This window comes from Festucalex cinctus, chromosome 11, assembly GCF_051991245.1.
Source record: "Festucalex cinctus isolate MCC-2025b chromosome 11, RoL_Fcin_1.0, whole genome shotgun sequence".
Classification (NCBI taxonomy): domain Eukaryota; kingdom Metazoa; phylum Chordata; class Actinopteri; order Syngnathiformes; family Syngnathidae; genus Festucalex; species Festucalex cinctus.
The window spans coordinates 1,737,557-1,762,556 of record NC_135421.1 but is presented as its reverse complement, the minus strand read 5'-3'; the positions used below and the strand labels follow the sequence as shown (position 1 = coordinate 1,762,556).

Below are 25,000 nucleotides of genomic sequence, written 5' to 3'. Positions count from 1 at the left end.
TAAAAGGCTGCTGTTCCTGCGCAACCAACCTTGCTTTAACTGCCTATATAAAATTCATAAGCAATATCGATTCTTACGCCTGCGTGTCGATACGTGCATTGTAATGAGGCCCGCAATGATGTATTGTCGTATCGATTTTTTGAGCACACCCCTACCGTATAGTTTCTACACAGGGTTCTTGCAGGAATCACTCAGTGAAATTTTAGACCTTTTTTTTTAGGGCCCGAGCAACGACCGCTGTGAGGTCCCTATTGTTTTTGTAAAAATTATTATTAGGGCCCGAGCAGCGACCGCTGCGAGGTCCCTATTGTTTTTCGTTCGAATTATTATTATTATTATTATTATTATTATTATTATTATTATTATTATTATTATCCGTAAACGATCGCATTTTTGAGGACCTAAACATTCACGAAAACTCACCAAACTTTGGACACTCCTCAGGCCCGGCGAAAAATTTTATATTATGAAGTCGTCATAACAACGCGACTCTAGAGCGCCCCCTACCGTAGAAAAATAAAAACCAAGCCTGGCACGTTTGAGCTAGAGCAACGAAAATTGGCAGGCACGTGTAGCACCCCGAGACGCACAAAAAAGTCTATTGGGACCATGTAGCTAAAATGTACAGGAAATGAGCTATGAATTTTTTTATGTCCAATTTTGGCCTATTTTGGCACATTCACTGTGGTCATGCTTTTTCCCCCTCTGCAAACATTTTTCATCCAATTCACATCAAACTTGGCATTTATCATCTCAAGACCTGAGAGAACAACTGGGCAAAAAGTCTTGCCTTTTCGAAATACTATATGATGGGGGCGGGGCATCAAATATTGCCTTTAAAATTTCATTTGTCCAGAAAGAGCAAATGCTTAATAACTCCCATGTTCAAGCTCCAAAAAATCTCAAACTTCTCAGGCAATGTAATAGTCACGGCCTGAAAACATCTATATGATAAAATCCAGTTATACATATAGCGCCACCTAGTGGTAACAATAAATGTCATACTTTACGTTTTTAGCTACTGCGCTGAGCTCGTTGAAGGGATCCAGTTGAAAATTGGTCAGAAAAGCCTAAAGATGTTGATCATGCCCCACACCGAATATTGTAACTTTTCGCCAAAGGGCGTGGCCTCTACGGTGCCGCAAAGTCTGAAGATTTTTCGTGACAATAAAAGCTGCATGAACTTGACCGAGATGATCCTATCTTCTCAAAATTTCACACATTTGATGAGAGTCCAGCCCTAAAGACATCTACGAACTTATATTTCATCTTACTGATAGCGCCACCTAATGGCAATTTTTTTTCTTACGAATTTTCTTCAATGTTTTTCTCCAACCACGTTAACTGGACCTACCTCATATTTGCTCAGATGAGGGATTCGGCCTTCATGATGTCACAACACGAAGTTTGTGAGTTTTCGTGAATTGCTGTGGGCGTGGCTAAGCGCTGTTCGCCAAGAAAACAACGCCAGTTTTGAGGGTATAAACATGCACAGAAACTCATGAAACTTGGCACACACGTCTGTCCTGGTAAAATGAGCAATATTTTATTGTTGATTGTGGTATTTTAAAAAAAATGACTCAATAGCGCCCCCTAGAAATCTTTAATGAAGCAGCCCCGGTTGTACGTTTAAGCAAGAACGACAAATATTTTTAGGTGTATGAGGGAGCCCAAGACCTACAAAAAAGTCTCTTGGACCCATATGCTAAAATGAACAGGAAGTGAGCTACGAATTTTTGAATGTCCCATTTTTGATGATTTTTGCATATTTACAGTGGGCATACTTTTGCCCACTTCTCCTACACGTTTCGTCCGACTGAGTTAAGACTTGACCTGGACCATGTCAAGACCTGAGCCAACGACAGGGGGAAAAATCTTGACTTTTCGAAATACTATATGATGAGGGCGGGGCATCAAAATTTGAGTTTCGCACTGAAAAAGGTTATGCTTGATAACTCCCCGGTACATGCTCCAAAAAATCCCAAACTTGACATGTATGTTTATCGTCAAGGCCTGAAGTTTTCTCGATGACAACATTCAGTTATATATGCAGCGCCACCTAGACCTTGAGGCATAAAAAAAAAATACCCCACATACGGTATTTTGTACAAAAAATGTAAACTCATTCTAAGTGTGATAACTAAGTCATTTATGAATATTCTTTTTGTTTCCACCACTCAAAATGTTCACTGGCATCAGACTTATCCAAACATATATATATTTTTATTTATTTTTGATAGCCTCTATGGACATTAAAAGCAATATCGTGAATGAAGGATATGCTTAATAACTCCACGGTACATGCTCCAAAAAAAATCCCACACTTGACATGTATGCTTATAATCAAGGCCTGAAGGTATCTATGACAACATTCAGTTATAAATACAGCGCCACCTAGCCCTTGAGGCTTATATATAAAAAAAAAAATTACCCCACATACGGTATTTTGTACAAAAAATGTACACTCATTCTAAGTGTGATAACTAAGTCATTTATGAATATTCTTTTAGTTTTCACCACTCAAATTGTTCACTGGCTTCACACCGATCCAAACGTATGTACGTTTCCATTATGTTTTATTCATTTTTGATTGCCCCTTTGGACAATAAAAGTAACATTGTGCAATGAGTACAACGAGCGATGATGTACATATATACACTTTTACAAAAAATACCAATCAGGGCAACTCATTGCCTAAAAATAAATAAGGACGCTGATTTTTGCAGGTCTTAATCACCAAAACCCGTTGAGCTTGACACACACTGGCAAAAAAAATATTCTACATGTAAACGTTTATTATGCCATTTTCAAAGAAATTTTGCTTCCAATATGCCAGTACCCCAACGTGCCAGTACCCTAACGTGCAAGTACCCCAACGTGCAAGGACCCCAACGTGGCCCGGGCTGCGAGGGCCCTTTATAGCTGCTCGCAGCTCTAGTTAGGGCCCGAGCAGCGACCGCTGCGAGGTCCCTATTGTTTTTGTAAAAATTATTATTAGGGCCCGAGCAGCGACCGCTGCGAGGTCCCTATTGTTTTTGTAAAAATTATTATTATTATTATTATTATTATTATTATTATTATTCTTTATTCTCCGCAAACGATCGCGATTTTGGGTACCTAAACATTCACGAAAACTCACCGAACTTTGCACACTCCTCAGGCCCGGCGAAAAATTTGACATTATTAAGTCGTCATAACAATGCGACTCGATAGCGCCCCCTAGCGTAGAAAAATAAAAACCAAGCCCGGCACGTTTGAGCTAGAGCAACAAAAATTGGCAGGCACGTGTAGCACCCCGAGACGCACAAAAAAGTCTATTGGGACCATGTAGCTAAAATGTACAGGAAGTGAGCTATGAATTTTTTTATGTCCAATTTTGGCCTATTTTGGCACATTCACTGTGGTCATGCTTTTTCCCCCTTTGCAAACATTTTTCATCCAATTGACTTCAAACTTGGCATTTATCATCTCAAGACCTGAGAGAACAACTGGGCAAAACATCTTGCCTTTTTGAAATACTATATGACGGGGGCGGGGCATCAAATATTGCCTTTAAAATTTCATTTGTCCAGAAAGAGCAAATGCTTAATAACTCCCATGTTCAAGCTCCAAAAAATCTCAAACTTCTCAGGCAACGTAATAGTCACGGCCTGAAAACATCTATATGATAAAATTCAGTTATACATATAGCGCCACCTAGTGGTTACAATAAATGTCATACTTTACGTTTTTAGCTACTGTGCTGAGCTTGTTGAAGGGATCCATTTGAAAATTGGTCAGAAAAGCCTTAAGATGTTGATCATGCCCCACACCGAATATTGTAACTTTTCGCCAAAGGGCATGGCCGCTACGGTGACGCAAAGTCTGAAGATTTTTCGTGAAAATAAAAGCTGCATTAACTTGACCGAGATGATCCTATCTTCTCAAAATTTCACACATTTGATGAGAGTCCAGCCCTAAAGACATCTACTGACTTATATTTCATCTAACTGATAGCGCCACCTAGTGGCAATTTTTTTTCTTAAGAATTTTCTTCTACGTTTTTCTCCAAACACGTTAACTGGACCTACCTCATATTTGCTCAGATGAGGGTTTCGGCCTTCATGATGTCACAACACGAAGTTTGTGAGTTTTCGCGAATTGCTGTGGGTGTGGCTAAGCGCTGTTCGCCAAGAAAATAACGCCAGTTTTGAGGGTCTAAACATGCACAGAAACTCATGAAACTTGGCACACACATCTGGCCTGGTAAAATTAGCAATATTTTATTGTTGATTGTGCTATTTTTACAAAAATGACTCAATAGCTCCCCCTAGAAGTTTTTAACGAAGCAGCCCCGGTTGTACGTTTAAGCAAGAACGACGAATATTTTTAGGTGTATGAGGGAGCCCAAGACCTACAAAAAAAGTCTCTTGGACCCATATGCTAAAATGAACAGGAAGTGAGCTACGAATTTTTGAATGTCCCATTTTTGACAATTTTTGCACATTCACAGGGGGCAGACTTTTGCCCACTTCTCCTACACGTTTCATCTGACTGAGTTAAGACTTGACCTGGACCATGTCAAGTCCTGAGCCAACGACAGGGGGAAAAATCTTGACCTTTCGAAATACTATATGATGAAGGCGGGGCATCAAAATTTGTGTTTCGCACTGAAAAAGGATATGCTTAATAACTCCCCGGTACATGCTCCAAAAAATCCCAAACTTGACATGTATGTTTATCGTCAAGGCCTGAAGCTCTCTCTATGACAACATTCAGTTATATATGCAGCGCCACCTAGCCCTTGAGGCATAAAAAAAAAATACCCCACATACGGTATTTTGTACAAAAAATGTAAACTCATTCTGAGTGTGATAACTAAGTCATTTATGAATATTCTTTTAGTTTCCACCACTCAAAATGTTCACTGGCATCAGACTTATCCAAACATATATATTTTTTTATTTATTTTTGATAGCCTCTGTGGACATTAAAAGCAATATCGTGAATGAAGGATATGCTTAATAACTCCACGGTACATGCTCCAAAAAAAATCCCACACTTGACATGTATGCTTATAATCAAGGCCTGAAGGTATCTCTATGACAACATTCAGTTATAAATACAGCGCCACCTCGCCCTTGAGGCATAATATATATTAAAAAAAACAACACATACGGTATTTTGTACAAAAAATGTAAACTCATTCTAAGTGTGTTAACTAAGTCATTTATGAATATTCTTTTAGTTTCCACCACTCAAATTGTTAACTGGCTTCACACCGATCCAAACGTATGTACGTTTCCATTTTGTTTTATTCATTTTTGATTGCCCCTTTGGACAATAAAAGTAACATTGTGCAATGAGTACAACGAGCGATGATGTATATATACACTTTTACAAAAAATACCAATCAGGGCAACTCGTTGCCTAAAAATAAATAAGGACGCTGATTTTTGCAGGTCTTAACAATCACCAAAACCCGTTGAGCTTGACACACACTGGCAAAAAAAATATTCTACATGTAAACGTTTATTATGCCATTTTCAAAGAAATTTTGCTTCCAATATGCCAGTACCCCAACGTGCCAGTACCCTAACGTGCAAGTACCCCAACGTGCAAGGACCCCAACGTGGCCCGGGCTGCGAGGGCCCTTTATAGCTGCTCGCAGCTCTAGTTATTATTATTATTATTATTATTAGGGCCCGAGCAGCGACCGCAGCGAGGTCCCTATTGTTTTTGTAAAAATTATTATTATTATTATTATTAGGGCCCGAGCAGCGACCGCTGCGAGGTCCCTCTTGTTTTTGTAAGAATTCTTCTTCTTCTTCTTCTTCTTCTTCTTCTTCTTCTCCGTAAACGATCGCATTTTTGAGGGCCTAAACATTTACAAAAACTCACCAAACTTTGCAGTCTCTTCGGGCCCGGCGAAAAATTTGATATTATGTAGTTGCCATAACAATGCGACTCTATAGCGCCCCCTAGCGTAGAAAAATAAAAACCAATCCCGGCCCGTTTGACCTAGAGCTACGAAAATTGCCAGGCACGTGTAGCACCCCGAGACGCACAAAAAAGTCAGTGGAAGCCATTTCCTAAAATGTACAGGAAGTGAGCTATGAATTTTTGAATGTCCAATTTTGGCCCATTTTGGCCCATTCACTGTGGTCATACTTTTTCCCCCTTTGCAAATATTTTTCAGCCAGTTGACTTCAAACTTGCCATGTGTCATCTCAAGACCCAAGACAACAACTGGGCAAAATATCTTGACTTTTTGGAATACTATATGACGGGGGCGGGGCATCAAATATTGCCTTTAAAATTTAATTTGTCCAGAAAGACAAAATGCTGAATAACTCCCATGTACAAGCTCCAAAAAATCTCAAACTTCTCATGCAACTTAATAGTCACGGCCTGAAAACATCTATATGATACAATTCTGTTATATATATAGCGCCACCTAGTGGTGACAATAAATGTCATACTTTACGTTTTTAGCTACTGTGCCAAGCTCTTTGAAGGGATCCAGTTGAAAATTGGTCAGACAAGCCTTAAGATGTTGATCATGCCCCACACCGAATATTGTAACTTTTAGCCAAAGGGCGTGGCCTCTACGGTGCCGCAAAGTCTGGTAATTTTTCGTGGCAATAAAAGCTGCTTTTACTTGATCCAGGTAATCCTATCTTCTCAAAATTTCACACATTTGATGAGAGTCCAGCCCTTAAGACATCTACGAACTTATATTTCATCTTACTGTTAGCGCCACCGTCTGGCAATTTTTTTTCTTACGATTTTTCTTAAATGTTTTTCTCCAACCACATTAACTCATTCACTGCCAGTCATTATAGAAAATTTTTACATTTCCAATACTCACGTGATATTACATTCAATAATTATATATAAACCGAATCTACCAAATAACAGAATAGACTCCCTACTTTTTGTCCCGTCCCGTTCTTTTATAATTGACAGCAGAAAAATGTAGGTTTGCCAAAATACAGCCATTTCTCCCATGGACTCTGAAACTGTGTTTATTTCCTATAAAATGGGGCAATGATGTCATCTACCGGTGGTTGGGCATCAGTAAAGTTGTTTCCAAGTTTGATATTTACAGTGGAGCATGCTCAGATTCGCCCCCATTTAGCACCGCTCTAAAAAATACAATTGACAGGTATACTTGTCAAAGGCAGTGAATGAGTTAACTGCACCTACCTCATATTTGCTCAGATGAGGGTTTCGGTCTTCATGATGTCACAACACGAAGTTTGTGAGTTTTCGCGAATCGCTGTGGGCGTGGCTAAGCGCTGTTCGCCAAGAAAACAACACCAATTTTGAGAGCCTAAACCGGCACAGAAACGCATGAAACTTGGCACACACATCTGGCCTGGCAAAATGAGCGATATTTTATCCTGGATTGTGCTATTTTTACAGAAATGACTCAATAGCGCCCCCTAGAAAATTTTAATGAAGCAGCCCCGGTTGTACGTTTAAGCAAGATCTACGAAAATTTTTAGGTGTATGAGGGAGCCCAAGACCTACAAAAAAGTCTCTTGGACCCATATGCTAAAATTAACAGGAAGTGAGCTACGAATTTTTGAATGTCCCATTTTTGACAATTTTTGCACATTCACAGGGGGCAGACTTTTGCCCACTTCTCCTACACGTTTCATCTGACTGAGTTAAGACTTGACCTGGGCTATGTCAAGACCTGAGCCAACGACAGGGAGAAAAATCTTGACTTTTCTAAATACTATATGATGAGGGCGGGGCATCAAAATTTGTGTTTCGCAATGAAAAATTATATGCTTAATAACTCCCCGATACATGCTCCAAAAAATCCCAAACTTGACATGTATGTTTATCGTCAAGGCCTGAAGGTATCTCTGACAACATTCAGTTATATATGCAGCGCCACCTAGCCCTTGAGGCATGAAAAAAAAATACCCCACTTACGGGATTTTGTACAAAAAATGTAAACTCATTCTAAGTGTGATAACCAAGTCATTTATGAATATTCTTTTAGTTTCCACCACTCAAATTCTTCACTGGCTTCACACCGATCCAAACGTATGTACGTTTCCATTTTGTTTTATTCATTTTTGATTGCCCCTTTGGACAATAAAAGTAACATTGTGCAATGAGTACAACGAGCGATGATGTATATATACACTTTTACAAAAAATACCAATCAGGGCAACTCATTGCCTAAAAATAAATAAGGACGCTGATTTTTGCAGGTCTTAACAATCACCAAAACCCGTTGAGCTTGAGACACACTGGCAAAAAAAATATTCTACATGTAAACGTTTATTATGCCATTTTCAAAGAAATTTTGCTTCCAATATGCCAGTAACCCAACGTGCCAGTACCCTAACGTGCAAGTACCCCAACGTGCAAGTACCCCAACGTGCAAGTACCCCAACGTGCAAGGACCCCAACGTGGCCCGGGCTGCGAGGGCCCTTTATAGCTGCTCGCAGCTCTAGTTTAAGACTTTTTTTTTTAGACCATTATGAGAAAAATTTTAGACCAACTTCACAACCGACCGAAGACCCCGACCCCCCCCCCCCCCCCCCCCCCCAAAAAAAAGGGGGGGGGGGTCACATATTTGTTTCTCAAAACCATGTCAACTTATTTTGGTTTCAAACATGTCGAAGTGCACCAAAAGCATACAACATATACAATGTAATAAACAATATTGACAATGACCAACCTGAGATGAACTTCAGTTCTCAAAACAATGTACACAACAATCACATACATACATACAACCTATTTTTAACAGCTTGAATTATTATTAATTTTTTTTAATTATTTTTATTCTTATTTTAAACTTCCTTACGCTAAATGTTTTAAAGTTTGCTGAATATTTTTTTAATATTGTCATTGTATGTTCTTCATAGTAAATTTTGTACCCTTGTAAGGGAAATCGGTCCAATTAATTATTAATTCAATAATTGTTAATTATTAAATTAATAATCAATTGGCTCATTAATTGAAGGAGACTTAAACTTAATATTTAAATTAATTCCTGGACTGTCTGTTAAGTGTCTGAGTATTTAGGAAAGCGCTATACAAAATACATTTATTATTATTATTATTATTATTATTATTATTATTATTATTATTATTATTATTATTCTGTGGGCCTTGCAAAATCATTAAAACAGCCAGGAGGGAAGAGGGTTGCTTTAGAGAAAATGGCTGTGAGTGACTGAGTTAAGTGTGTGCCACATCATACATTATGGTACTATAAGGAAAATCGGTCCAATTAATTATTAAATCAATAATTGTTAATTATTAAATTAATAATCAATTGGCTCATTAATTGAAGGAGACTTAAACTTAATATTTAAATTAAGTTGAGCTTGCCTGCGGAGCACCACATCTCTTTTTGATAATTTTATCAGGATAACAGATGAGAACCTCGTTGAATCAGTCATTAAAATGAAGGTTGTGCCCTTACTACAATTTTGTGAGTTCTTTGTTCAGCTTAGAGGTCACTATAAATTGATGAAACACACACACAGTAAACCAGGGGTTGAGTTTTGTGCACGTTTATTCTCTAACCTAGGTGGGATAATCTACTTAGAATTTAAAGAAGCAAAACTAACTACTATGATAGGCAATGAAACGAGAACTAAAATAATAAAAATAATCAAAGGAGAAGAAAAGAAGAAAAAAGAAACTGTCTTAGCCAAGGTGATGGATTTCTTAAATTGAACCAACATGGGACCCACAATCAACCTAGTTTGCACCAATTTGTACTAGGGCAAAGGCCTGCAAAGTTGCACTTACAGATGGGGTTGGTCTGAGAAGCAGGACCCTGGATGGAGACTCGCCAAGCCCGTTTGAAGAAGGGATGAAGAAGGTTCAGTTCAGAAGAGGAGCAGAATTCGTCCGGCTGGCCAGTTGAGCTTCACGGGGTCAACCTGCTGGCTGGGAAGAGGCCTTTTTTTTTTGGTTGAGGCCTCACGGTGCCTGGAAAGGCACCGTCCGTTTGAGCCTTGTGCAGGGACCAAAAGCAGCGTGTTTCGCCGCGCCTGTCGCAACACGCGATGGCTTCTGTGCGTTGCCGTGTGCTGGAGGTTAAGCTAGCTGGGCTAGCTCTTTGTCTGGCAGCCGCGCCGATGGAGACCAGGAAAGAGCCAAGAGGAGCCAAGGAGCAGTGAAGAGAGCGGGAGCCAAAGCGCAGTGAAGAAGAGAGAGAGCAGCACGCAGGGAGCGTGCTTTTAAATTGGGAGGGCGGCGGCCTCCACCAGGGGTCTGGTGAGACCACAGTGGAAAGTTACCAGCTGGGGGAGGTTTTTGGTAGACTAATCAGATTGAAACTGGATCCCATGTGTGTTAAGATTCTAAGGTCAGAATTCAACCAATGCAACACGTACAATTGAATACCTCAAATGAAATGTTACCTAGCTTACACTGTTAAAACGTGCATACACATGAAAATTTAGTGGAGAATCTGCCACTGCAATGGAACATTTTCATGACATTTCATGGCGTCAACATTTCACAAATGGCAAACATACCATTTCATAATTCATTGTTCTGTTGCAAAATAAGAAAGTCAAGTTTCTAAGAAGGCTTTTACTGTTCTGATTTGTGTGTGTGTGCGCGTGCGCGTGTCAGTCAGAGCATGTGTGGCTGTTTGTGGGGGATGTTCTTGTCCTCCCCACCCCCCACAGTGGCATGTTCAAGCCACAGGAGCTCAATTCCTTTGGAACTGAGGTTGCAAAAAGTTACAACCGGCCGATAATCGTTACACCCTATTTTCATTTATTTTTCTTCCTCTCAATGTTAACTACTGTTTGTTGATGCTTATGTGTTGCCTTTCCTTGCGTAAAGCACATTGAGTTGCCTTGTGTTGCCGACTACCTCATCCAACCAGCTGGAAAAGTCAGGAATTTCGAGCCAGTTCTTGTTGAACTGGCATTTACCCATTTTGTTACAAATTGACTGTCCACACTTTCCGTTCTGACTCGCTAAAAATTATTGTCCACACACTCTGTTCAGACAAGCTAACTGCAATATCTTGGCGGAAGATCCGGAACGTAAACTTGAAATGTATGTTTTTTCCGGTAGTGGACAGAGTACCGAGCCACCTAATTAACAATGCTACATTCACACAAATAGAGAAGGGGCTTTGTTACCATGTGATCAGATCACACTTGGATTAGCGATTGTTACTTTCAATGAGTTTCTTGCCTGGTTAAATAAACGAAATGAAAAATTTTTTTTTGATTATCTTTACTCGCTAGCGTTACATTGCCAGAGCTGTACAGTGTTCACACCTCTGGCCGCTTCATTAATATTCGCACACACCGGAGATAGGGGCTTTGCGTTGCTTCACTTACTTACATTATGGCAAAAGTCCTCTCAGAAAAAAACCCAAAAACGTTTCAGCATCGCAGTTAACTGGCCACCACTGTGCTAATGATGCTTTGGCGAATATCAATACTGATGTCTTCTGTTGTTTTGGTACACAGTTCAATAAATGTAACAAAAACAAAAAAGTGAATACATACCAACCCAGGTCTGCCAAGTTCGTCGTTCACCACCCTGCCCGTTTGTTTGTTTTTTACCCAGTAGTGTTAGCTTAACATGTTGAGCTCGGGATGTCCGCAGACAGCAACAATGATAATTCCTCCCCCTCCTATTGTAGTATCTCGCGGCAAAACAAGCAGTGGAGCGTCACATCTCACCAACCATCTCATTTGCACCGCCCCACGTACCTTCGCTCCCGCCCGCCTGAACTACATTGAACTACAATGCAAACGCACCCCCTCTGAATTTTACACTTTTTTTTTTTTTTTTTTTGACCCCGCAGGAACCCTGTCTACTAGGGGCGTTAAAAAAAATCGATTCGGCGATACTACATCGCGCAATTCTCGAATCGATTCACTAGGCGGCTGCATCGATTTTTAAACTTCCATTTTTAATGGAAAAATATTCAACAAAACATCTTACTTCGGGTTAGGGTTCACACCTTAAGCATGGAAGAATGTTATATGAACGGAACATTAAGCCTGAAAATTTTATTTTAATGCTGTTCAAACATGAATCGGATTACAACCTGTATAAGACTGAAGTTTCAGATAAATAAATAATACATTTTCATACAAATCTGACACTCTACAAGTTTACTGATTAGTATTTTCAAAATTTGAATGGAAAAAGATCGCAACAAGCAACTTATAAATTCTTATCAGGATTAATCGGTATCGAATCGAATCGTGACCTGTGAATCGTGATACGAATCGAATCGTCAGGTACTAGGCAATTCACACCCCTACTGTCTACAGTAGTCTGCTCGCGAGACGGGAGGAGGAAGATGGCCTCCCTGTTGCTTCAACGGCTTGCACGGGCGTGTATGGGCTCTCGGCTATCCAGTCATATTCAGATCAGCGGTACGGCATGGCTCCTGTGCTGTGCATCACAGGAGAGAGAGGTAGTTGAAATGCGCAAATGGCGCAGTGCTGCTCGGTGGGGTTGTGGCAGAGAGCGTAACTACAGTACAGTATTGTACTGTAACGATTATCGGCCGGTTGTAACTTTTTGCAACCTCAGTTCCAAAGGAACTCCACCGTGGGGGGTGGGGAGGACAAGAACATCCCCCACAAACAGCCTCACGTTCTGACTGACACGCGCACTCGCACACACACACACACACGTCAGAACAGTAAAAGCCTTCTTAAAAACTTGACTTTCATATTTTGCAACAGAACAATGAATTATGAAATGTTATGTTTGCCATTTGTGAAATGTTGACTCCATGATATGTCATAAAAATGTTCCATTGCAGTGGCAGATTCTCCACTAAACTTTCATGTGTATGCACGTTTTAACAGTGTAAGCTAGGTAACATTTCATTTGAGGTATTCAATTGTACGTGTTGCATTGATTGAATTCTGACCTTAGAATCTCAACAAACATGGGATCCAGATTCAATCTGATTAGTCTCTACCAAAACCCTTCAAGCTGGTAACTTTCCACTTTGGTCTTACCGGACCCCTGGTGTGGAGGCCGCCACCCTCCCAATTTAAAAGCACGCTCCCTGCTTGCTGCTTTCTCTTTTTGGCTCCCCTTTTGGCTCCCGCTCTTTGGCTCCTCCTTTGGCTCTGCTCTCTTGGGCCCCTGGCCCTTCTGCTGCCAGACAAAGAGCTAGCCCAGCTAGCTTAACCTCCAGCACACGGCAACGCACAGAAGCCATCGCGTGTTGCGACAGGCGCGGCGAAACACGCTGCTTTTGGTCCCTGCACAGGCTCAAACGGATGGTGCCTTTCCAGGCACCCTGAGGCCTCAACCAAAAAGGGCCTCTTCCCAGCCAGCAGGTTGACCCCGTGAAGCTCAGTTGGCCAGCCGGACGAATTCTGCTCCTCTTCTGAACTGAACCTTCTTCATCCATTCTTCAAACGAGCTTGGCGAGTCTCCATCCAGGGTCCTGCTTCTCAGACCAACACCATCTGTAAGTGCAACTTTGCAGGCCTTCGCCCAAGTACAAATTGGTGCAAACTAGGCTGATTGAAAGAAAAAGAAAAAACTTGCATGCACTCTGCATCCATCATGCAGGCAGTGCTGCAGCATGTCCAAATGTTTGGTCGTAAAAACAGGAAACGAGGTCCAGACCAGGCCAACTGTCACCATGTTGGTTTGATTTAAGAAATCCATCACCTTGGCTAAGACCGTTTCTCTTTTCTTGTTTTCTTTTCCTTTGATGATCTCATTACTTTAGTTCTCGTTTTATTTCCTATCACAGTAGTTAGTTTTGCTTCTTTAAGTTCTAAATAGATTTTCCCACCTAGGTTAGAGAATAAACGTGCACAAAACTCAAAACCTGTTTCTACTGTGTGTGTGTTTCATCAATTTATAGTGACCTCTAAGCTGAACAAAGAACTCACAAAATTGTAGTAAGGGCACAACCTTCATTTTAATGACTGATTCAACGAGGTTCTCATCTGTTATCCTGATAAAATTATCAAAAAGAGATGTGGTGCTCCGCAGGCAAGCTCAACTTAATTTAAACATTAAGTTTGAGTCTCCTTCAATTAATGAGCCAATTGATTATTAATTTAATAATTAACAATTATTGATTTAATAATTAATTGGACCGATTTTCCTTATAGTACCATAATGTATGATGTGGCACACACTTAACTCAGTCACTCACAGCCATTTTCTCTAAAGCAACCCTCTTCCCTCCTGGCTGTTTTAATGATTTTGCAAGGCCCACAGAATAATAATAATAATAATAATAATAATAATAATAATAATAATAATAATAATAATAATAATAATAATAAATTTATTTTGTATAGCGCTTTCCTAAATACTCAGACACTTAACAGACAGTCCAGGAAAAAAAAAAAAAAGATCAGGGACAATAATAAGATCAGTACAAAAAGCTTAAAAAAATAAATAGTCCAACACATAAAATCATTATATATAATAAAATCATATAAAAACATAGTAAAGAATATTGTGTTCTATTGCTATAAAAACATGGAACCTACCAAAAGAAATATTAGTCTTTTCTTTTATCAGGAAAAGAAATAGTGTGTTTGTATCTGTTGCCGTTTTGCAGCAAGTAGCAATAGAATATAGCTAAGTTTTCTCATTATTCACAAACGTGTTGAAAACACTGGGGAAAAGAGGTTGTTGCAACATGAACCTGGTTGATCTCATACTCTGCTGCCACTTGCTGGACGTTTTTTGTCATAACTATCACTGCTTTAAGCGATCTCTTCAGGCCAGAGGCTGCTCAATGCCTTCTGTATGCTCTAGCATAAAATAAACAAAAAACCATATGTATTTGGGACCATGGCAATATTTAAAACAGAACGTGTTTATACATCTGTGAGCAAATGAGTTAAAAAATAACTTGTGAGCGATTTGTTGTTACTTTTTGTTTTACGCACACACACAATGTCAGAAACTTCGCTTTTCTCCCATGACAACAACAACAACAACAACAACAACAACAACAACAACAACAACAACAACAACAACAACAAATCAGTCATTTGTCCGACTATTTTGGTCGATGTTTGAAGGGCCAAAATCAGCTGATTATAATTGCCGACGGATTACCGTAATTTCCGGGCTATAGAGCGCATCCTGATTATAAAACCACCCAGTACATTTCTAAAGGAAAAAGCATTTTGTATATACATAAGCTGCACCGAACTATAAGCCGCATGTGCCCACATTGAAACACGAGATATTTACAAAGAAAGACACAGAAAGAGTTTTCAAAGGTTTAATAATATACCTTAGCTTTTCTTTCCAAATAGTGCCTGTGGCACGGCAGTAACACAGCAGCAATACGGTAGTAACTAACAGGGATGGAAAAAATAACATAGCGGTAAAAGTCACTGAGACTTCTTATATTTTCCATGATGAGGGTCTGTTCATGCATGCTAATTTTATTCATGCACAAAGCGCCAAGTAACGTTGAACTTTTGTCTTCCTTGACACATACATTCCACCTGTCTCACTCTTACTTTTTCTGCTCGAGCACCCCTGGCCGTTCGGAAAAAAAAGAAGCATAAATTAGCCGCATCATTGTATAAGCCGCAGGGTTGAAAGCGTGGTACAAAAGTCTTGGCTTATAATCCAGAAATTACGGTAATTGGTGGGGCCCTAATAAAATCATTTACTTTGAACTTTTTCTTACCAGTTATTTTGTTATTCTTTAGATGGAAGGTCACCTTCTTGCTGTCTGGCGTGGGAGTTTGACCCATCTGTGGAGGGAAAAACAGAATCAACGTAAAGAATGGAATGTAATTTTTTTTCCTCTTTCTGCTTATTTGTGTGGTTCCAATGCAAAAAAAAATGTGAATACCTAAAAATAAATTAATACAATACCTAATTAATACCTAAAAATTACTTAATACATTTTTTTGGGAGAGAAATGGTTCATTATCTGGAAAAAAAAAAAACAGAGGTGTCAATGTTTTTGGCCATGATAGTTTAATTATTAAGGCTTGGAAAAAAATTGTAATCCTGAATATTTTGATTAATACCAAAATCACAATAAATTAAATTGTTAATTTATTGACCCCCGATAAGTAGAAGAAAATACACATATACTAGTTCCAATGAAGTTGGGACATTGTGTTAAACAATGTAGTGAACATCGTCCAGTTGCTAATTTTTGCAACCTCATCAAAAACAAAAGAACTCAATTTTTTTTTGTCCTGCCATCCTCAAAGAGACGAGTTCAGCTCCACAGATGACCATACCCCTGCTCTGGAATGTCGAAGACCACCAAAGAAAAAGGATGAAAAAAAAGAAACTTTTTTTTTTTTTTCCAGAACCCACCTGGGCATCTCTTTTTGGAACAGAACAATGAACTATTCCAAAATGTTGACACTGTGAAACACTGTTAATGTTTGTGTGTAGGCATTTCCTCACTTCGCATTATCTTAACTTTTTTCAGTGCATGTAGATGAGCAACAGTGACCAAGCTTTGGGTTATTTTAATGATACTTGTTCAAAGGGAATACATATGTCAACTTTGTGAATGTTATACACACTGAAAGTGGAAGAATAGCAATCACATTGTGTATCAGGGTTCTATCTTAAGCCTTTTCGGGCCAGCAGAAGCCAAATTGTGGTGGCCCTGCCAGAACCAGCACTGGCCCTGTATATCGCTAGCCTTGGGCCGATACCTCACAGTCAATTTAACATTTTTTCAAAAATCTATAAACTATTAGTCTGTCTCACGTGTGCAAATTTGTATTTTTTATTTTTTTTACCATTTATTCACCAATCATGAGTGTTGAAAATATTTGATGAAGCAATGTCAATAATGTAATAAACATTCAATTTTTGAGGTCTTGAGGATGACGACAACACAGCATATCACCAGAACTTTTCACTACATCATCACAAGCAATACTCACCTTTGCAAAAGGAAAAAAACACAAAAAGATAGTGATAACAAAAAGTGGCTCAGTTAATGAATGTAATTAGGGCCCGAGCAGCGACCGCTGCGAGGTCCCTATTGTTTTTGTAAAAATTCTTCTTCTTCTTCTTCTTCTTCTTTATTCTCCGCAAACGATCACGATTTTGGGTACCTAAACATTCACGAAAACTCACCAAACTTTGCACACTCCTCAGGCCCGGCGAAAAATTTGATATTATGAAGTCGTCATAACAACGCGACTCTATAGCGCCCCCTAGCGTAGAAAAATAAAAACCAAGCCCGACACGTTTGAGCTAGAGCAACAAAAATTGGCAGGCACGTGTAGCACCCCGAGACGCACATATTATATTTATTTACAATATTTTATTGTTGATTTTGCTATTTAAAAAAAAAAGAATCAATAGCGCCCCCTAGAAATTTTTAACGAAGCAGCCCCGGTTGTACGTTTAAGCAAGAATGACGAATATTTTTAGGTGTATGAGGGAGCCCAAGACCTACATAAAAGTCTCTTGGACCCATATGCTAAAATGAACAGGAAGTGAGCTACGAATTTTTGAATGTCCCATTTTTGATGATTTTTGCACATTTACAGGGGGCATACCTTTGCCCACTTCTTCTCCACGTTTCATCCGACTGAGTTAAGACTTGACCTGGACCATGTCAAGACCTGAGCCAACGACAGGGGGAAAAATTTTGACTTTTCGGAATACTATATGATGAGGGCGGGGCATCAAATTTTGTGTTTTCAAATGGAAAGGATATGCTTAATAACGCCCCAAAAAATCCCAAACTTGACATGTATGTTTTTAGTCAAGACCTGAAGGTATCTCTATGACAACATTCAGTTATATATGTAGCGCCACCTACCCCTTGAGGCAGAAAAAAAGTACACCCCACTTACGGTATTTTTTACAAAAATGGTAAACTCATTCTAAGTGTGATAACTAAGTCATTTATGAATATTCTTTTACTTTCCACCACTCAAAATGTTCACTGGCATCAGACCTATCCAAACACACATACTTTTTTACTTAGTTTGATTTCTTTTTGATATCCTCTATGGACATTAAAAGCAATATCGTGAATGAAGGATATGCTTAATAACTCCCAGGTATATGCTCCAAAAAATCCCATAATTGACATGTATATTTATAGTCAAGGCCTGAAGGTATCTTTATGACAACATTCAGTTATATATGCAGCGCCACCTAGCCCTTGAGGCATACAAAAAAAAAATACCCCACTTATGGTATTTATACAAAAATTGTAAACACATTTTAAATGTGATAACTAAGTAATTTATGAATATTATTTTACTTTCCACCACTCAAAATGTTCACCGGCATCAGACCGATCCAAACATATGTACTTTTTTATTTAGTTTCATTTTTTGTGATCACCTCTATGGACAATAAAAGCAACATTTTGCAACGAGTACGAGCGATGTACTTTTACAAAAAATACCAATCAAATAAAAAAAAAAAAAAAAGGACGCTGGTTTTTGCAGATCTTAATCACCAAAACCTATTGAGCTTGACACACTCATCACACCTGGCAAAAAAAAAATCAAATGTAAAGGTTTATCATGCCATTTTCAAAGAAATTCTGCTTCCAATGTGCCAGTACCCCAACATGGCAGTACCCCAACGTGCAAGTGCCCCAACATGGCCCGGGCTGGGAGGGCCCTTTATAGCTGCTCGCAGCTCTAGTTTTTAATTTGTTTTTTTTCAGATTTTTATTGTTTTATTTGTACAAAATTATTTGATAAAATTTAACTTTTAAACAAAATTTAATGTGATTCAATTTACAAACAAATTCGACTTTCAAACAACATCTCGGAACCCATTGTGTTCTTAAGTTGAGGACTCCCTGTACTTTCAAGACAGTCAAAAAAGAAGGCCACGAAGGTTGTAGGTATACTTTTATCGTGTGCTACCTTTGAAGCTGTTAATAAAATTAAAGGAACACTTTACTTATTGATCCATTTTTAGCAGCAAAAAGTTGCTACTTTTTCAATAATTAATTTGGTGACGTGATTATTTTTTTATGTACATTTAATAACTTTTAAACCGATGTTAAAATGAATCGAACGCCGGCATGTTTGTTACACGTGACTAAATAACCCGGATGTTTACGTCACTAGTGTGTAAACGCTACACTATGGAAGCACTATGCAACGCAGCCGTGCATCTAGCGTCAAACCCGGAAGGATTAAACCTTATCGCTTCGATCCAACACGACAAAATAACCCTACCGAAGGAAAGTCTGCCTTGGATGTGAAAGTTGTGGCGCCAGATGGTCTTTTCGGGCACAAAATAAACTTTAACGAACGAGTGAATCAGGCGGGGGGGTGGTGCGGGAGCTGCACAGGAATGGACAATCCGCTAATGAATGTGTGCTGGCTGGAAATGAAAGAACTCGAGGATCGGTTCCTTGCGGACAATCTCAACTGCCAATATCCAACAGGTAAAGTGACACACAGCACGAGCAATGCAAAACGTGTGGAACTGACGAACTATTTCAGGAAAAAGAAAAAATAGTAAAATTAAATGTATCATCGTTACAGCGCCCAACCTCCCCTAGCTGTTTTTTTTCTTTTCTTTTTTTGCGTAGCGTCCCGATGATGTAAACGAAAGGTTGCAAGAAGGTTGTGTATTAACCGTGTTTATTTATAGACAGAATGAAGTAAGGAAATGCGAGACGCCGTTACCTAGGCTGGTTACCACAGGAAGAACAGCGGGACAGAACACAAATGTAGTACGTCGCACACGACACATGATAATGACACTAATCCACATTCTATAATTTTTTTGGTAAAATAAGATTATGAACATGGTCAATTTGTGAAGTATAAACAACTTACGAGCTAATAAAACATAACGTCCTCGTCCCCGTACTTGACGATGTTCACACTCAAATGAATTATGAAATAAAACAGTCCGTGCAGTATAATAACGAAACATGCCTACCTTTCGCTTTAAATTTGCTTCGCTTCTCCGAGATCTTTCAGTGGCCGTAGGGAGACCTCGATTTGTGCCGGCTGTTGTGAGAGTGAAGGCTCCGTGTTGCTAGCAGTTGCGGAAGTAGCCGCCAGAGATCCTCCATCGGCTTGATTATTTCCCACGTCTGGTTCTTTAAAGATACTCGGTACTGCGTTGGGCTTTAGTATTTGGCGTGTGGCGTACCCCATCTCAAATTGTAACATATTTTCTTAGTCCTCATGCCTGAAATGTTCGCTGCGCGCACGCCTGCTTGTCCTTCGGGAGGTTGACAGCACTTAGCAAACAAACCATTGTCTACTCAAGTGTTTTTTTTTTTTTTTTGTTGTTGTTTTTTTTTAAGGGGGGTCTCGCGGGTTTTTCCTTGCCGACGCCTTGCAAAATTTTGCAATACACAAAGGCATAAGTGACAGTTTGTGTCCTCCTCGTTGTTATGTCTGCGTGAACTACTGTTCGCCAAGCGAGTATACACACTTGTTACGTCACCACTCGGGGGCGTTCCAACACGGAAGTACTTCTATGTTGAAGAAAAGTTAAATAAATCAATATAAGGGTGTATTCTTCAGCTCTTATGCATTTTTCGTAGCTAAACTAACTATTTACTGCCGATCAAGCCATACATGTAAAATTAAAGGAGCCTTCCTTTAATAAAGACAAATACAAGACTAATTGCTGAGAATGCTGCACAGATCAAACCTTATGTCTTCTACAGGCACCTGCAGCGACACCCGCCCAATTTAAAACTATTTATGGCGATCAAAGGCTTTTATCTGCCAAGATCAGAACGCAATGAGGTTATATGCTATGCCAACCACCACATGTGGCAAAGCATGGTGATTTTGAGGAAGGATTTGAAACTATCAAGTGAAATAAATAACTTACTCATATCACAACCATTATTTAATTAATTAGACTCCACCTGATGTTAATAGACAGTGTAATGTTAAGTAAAATTGTCAAGTTGGCTAATTAATAAGATTGGCCCTAGAAGTACAGTGGTAGCCACGGACCATTGTTAATGTCGAACCCTGTGTATATTGCATGCAACTTTATCAGGCCTAGGAATGCGCTAACGCTTCATGAAATCTGATTGAGATTGAAACATTCCAAACTCGTGTGACACCATCAGCGAGTTAACTGATCACATTACAAGCCACTAGGCTGAGGAAATAATTCTTAGTGCAGGAAAATTCTGCTTAGTGAGAACCTGAGTCCACAGTACACAATTCAAAGTGCGTCAGATTCTTTTTATTACTTGGGTTAGCATTGAGGACCACAAGATGCTAAAGAACTCACTAGCCTTTTGTGTGTACAATACAAACACATGGTAATATCATATTGATTGTAGGCGTACTCTTAACCAAATTGGAATACTCGGATACCGCCTCCAAAAACCACCTCCTGGCGGTCGTTCAGGACTCATCGAACCCTAGTTACATTCGCAACTGTCGATTTATATGCAAGTCTGGGCCTTATCTCATATCACAGGGTTTTTGCTGGAAACACTCAGCGAAATTTTAGACCTTTTTTAGAATTTTTTTTTTAGACCATTATGCGAAAAACTTTAGACCAACTTCACGACCGACCGAAAAGACCGGAAAAAAAAGGGGGGTGGGGGGGGGGTGGCGGGGTCGTTAGGGAAAGTGTTGAAGATGCGGATAAGAGTCATAAAGTGCTCCGGCAAGTTTAATGCCCAAAGTATGGAAGTGATGTTAATTTTATATGAACAACCTCATGTACAGAGACTGTCAACTGCGAGTATGGCAGATGTACAGACAAGCTGGCACGAAACAGTGGTGCTCAAACCAACGGACAGACAAACAGGACTTCTTCCAATTAAAACGCCCATAACTCGACCAGATAAAAGGTAATATCGACCTTAATAACTTGATTTATTGTTAAACAGTTAAGCCATACTGCGTTGTGGAGAATGAGGGCTTTCAGGAGTTGGGACATGATAAAAACATTAGCGTCCCCAAAAGCTGTTGGCGATCGCCGCTCATCCGCCAACTTCCATATATAATGGATGTCCATGTGCGCATCAAATCAGCAAGCGCACTAATACTCCAGCAGTATATATATCTGTGCTGACGAGGGAAGTGGACTGTGCGTGTTTCAATTCCCTCGCTGTAAACATGCTAACCGATGCTAGCGTGTGTACATGACAACAATAACTTTTGAGTTAAGAGGATGAAATGAAAACGCTACCATGCAGTCCTGGCTCAAAGCTTAAAAAAGAAAGAGCACGGTCAGAAGCTGATTTGTATGCTGATACAGCACGAACGGAAAAAAATAACATGGGCTCATGCTGAAGTAAGTAGTATTTTCTTGTTTGTCCTAATAAGTATAAAATACGTGTGGGAGAAGCTCTAAATGCAGATTTGGTGCTTGTGTGGATTAATAATCTATCTATCCATAGGACTGTCTCAGAAAATCATAATATTGTGATAAAGTCCTTTATTTTCTGTAATGCAATTAAATAAGCAAAAATGCCATACATTCTGGATTCATTACAAATCAACTGAAATATTGCAAGCCTTTTATTATTTTAATCTTGCTGATTATGGCTTACAACTTAAGAAAACTCAGATATCCGACATCAAAATATTAGAATATTTCCTCAGACCAAGTAAAAAAAATGTCATAATCAGCAACATTAAAACAAAAGGCTTGCAATATTTCAGTTGATTTGTAATGAATCCAGAATGTATGGCATTTTTGCTTATTTAATTGCATTACAGAAAATAAAGGACTTTATCACAATATAATTTTCTGAGACAGTCCTGTATCTGTCTGTCTATCTATCTATCTATCTAATTGTAATTGTTTTAAGTTAATTAATTTACATGTAGTAAGGTGGCACTTTAAAAAAAGATATTAATTAGTAGTTACAACTTACTTTTATTCGGCAGATGCATGTGAAATGTGAAAGTTACAAGATTTTGATCATTTTAAATTAAACAAGATATTCAAACCTTTAATGGAGTAACAAAATAATTAATTTGACAATTAATTAACGAATTGTTGAGTTTTCAAATAATCATTGCACCGCTACACTGAATCGAATAGTAATCATACTGAATCGAACATCGAATCGTAATCCTACTGAATCGAACCGAACCGAATCGTTTCATTTTAAAATCGAATCGTCCTTGTATCGGATCGCACCCCATGTATCGAGATGCGTATCAAATCGTCTTGATTGGAGAGATTTACTCCCTTAATACATACATACATACATCCAACCTATTTTAAACAGCTTTAATTAAGTGGTTTTTTTTTAATTATTATTTTTATTATTATTATTTTAAACTTTTTGTTTTAAAGTTTACTGAATAATGTTTTAATATTGTCATTGTATGTTCTTTCTAGTAAATTTTGTACCTTGTTTTTATTTACTCTTCCTCCTCTCAACGTTAACTACTGCTTGTTGATGCTTATGTGTTGCCTTTCCTTGCGTAAAGCACATCGAGTTGCCTTGTGTATGAAATGTGCTATACAAATAAACTTGCCTTGCCTATACGACCATATTCGCGCCCAAAGTCCCCAAATTTATATACTGTATTTTTTGTAAACTTTGCAACGAGCCAAGTGCCTATCACCGGCTACCTCATCCAACCAGCTGGAAAAGTCGGGAATTTCGAGCCAGTTCTTGATGAACTGGCATTTAGCCATTTTCTTATAAATTGACTGTCCACACTTTACGTTCTGACTCGCTAAAAATAATTGGCCACACTCTCTGTTCAGACAAGCTAACTGCAATATCTTGGCGGAAAGTCGGGAACGTAAACTTGAAATGTATGTTACCCGGTACAGGACAGAGTACCGAGCCACCTAATTAACAATGCTACATTCACACAAATAGCGAAGGGGTTTGTAAGCCTGTGATCAGATCACTCTTGGATTAGTGATTGTTACTTTCAATGAGTTTATTGCCTGGTTAAATAAAGGAAATGAAAAAAAAAATGGTTTCGATGAGCTTTACTCGCTAGTGTTTCATTGCCAGAGCTGTACAGTGCGTTCACACCTCTGGACGTGGCCGCGTCATTGACATTCGCACACACCGGAGATAGGAGCTTTGCTTTGCTTTGCTTCATTTATCGCAGCCTACTTACATTATGGCAAAAGTCTCAGGAAAAAAAAAAAAAAAAAAAGTTTCAGAATCGCAATTATCTGGCCACCACTGTGCTAATATGCTTTGGCTAATATCAACAGTGATGTCTTCTGTAGTTTTGGTACACAGTTCAACAAATGTAACAAAAACAAAAAAGTGAATACATACCAACCCAGGTCTGCCAAGTTCGTCTTTCACCAACCTGCCCGTTTGTGTGTTTTTGTCGCGGTACTGTTAGCTTAACATGTTGCGCTCGGGATGTCTTCAGACAGCAACAATGATAATTCCTCCCCCTCCTGTTGTCGTATCTCGCGGCAAAACAAGCCGCGGCGCATCAGATCTCACCAAACATCTCATTTGCACCGCCCCACGTACATTCGCTCCCGCCCGCCCGAACTACAATGCAAATGCACCCCGTCAAACGTCTCCTTCACTTTGAGCACACAAATAATAGAAACAACACAAAACGCACATTTTTTGTTCTTTCTTTTTCTTTCTTTCTACAGAGCAGATACTTCTCAGAATGTAAGGAGCGGATGTAAGAATTTTAGACTTGTGTAATAAAATTTTAGACCTAGGATGAAAATATGGCTGTTATTTGAAGACATTTTAGGCCGAAAATTTAACTTTCTGAATTTTAGACTTTTTTTTTTTTTTTTTTTTTAAGACCCCGCAGGAAAACCCTGTTTACATTCCAACAACCTTTCTTATTGTGATGGAAGACCAACATTACCTCATTGCCAAAGACTGGGGTTTTCCAACTCCCTTTAGCTCTGAAGAAGAGTGGTTTCGGAAGTTTGGCGTTTCTTCGAAAAGCAACCAAGTCACATGACTTGTCTTTGTGTGTCTTTCGCTTTCCCAACTTCGGCTGGTCTTTTAGTGTAGATAAAATTTCCTTAAGTGGAGAAGAATTTTAGATATGCATGGGAAAGCAATTTACGTTCACAGATTAAAAATATCAGTATTAAAAATGCATGCCCTCA

At 39.1% G+C, this 25,000-nt stretch overlaps 1 protein-coding gene across 3 annotated transcripts in view; it reads right to left on the bottom strand.

The window, feature by feature from the left end:
* The window catches only part of rrp1 (ribosomal RNA processing 1), a 160,494-nt gene that overhangs the window by 11,770 nt on the left and 123,724 nt on the right, over positions 1–25,000 (bottom strand). For 2 of the 3 annotated variants that reach the window (XM_077537132.1, XM_077537131.1), the window contains exons 14-15: positions 24,751–24,912; positions 15,651–15,717 (exon numbers count right to left, since the gene is read on the bottom strand). In XM_077537132.1, the coding sequence (XP_077393258.1) occupies positions 15,651–15,717; positions 24,751–24,912 (229 nt within the window). Of the gene's footprint in view, positions 1–15,219; positions 15,497–15,650; positions 15,718–24,750; positions 24,913–25,000 lie in introns of those variants that run through there. The other variant, XM_077537133.1, reaches the window with a different exon arrangement.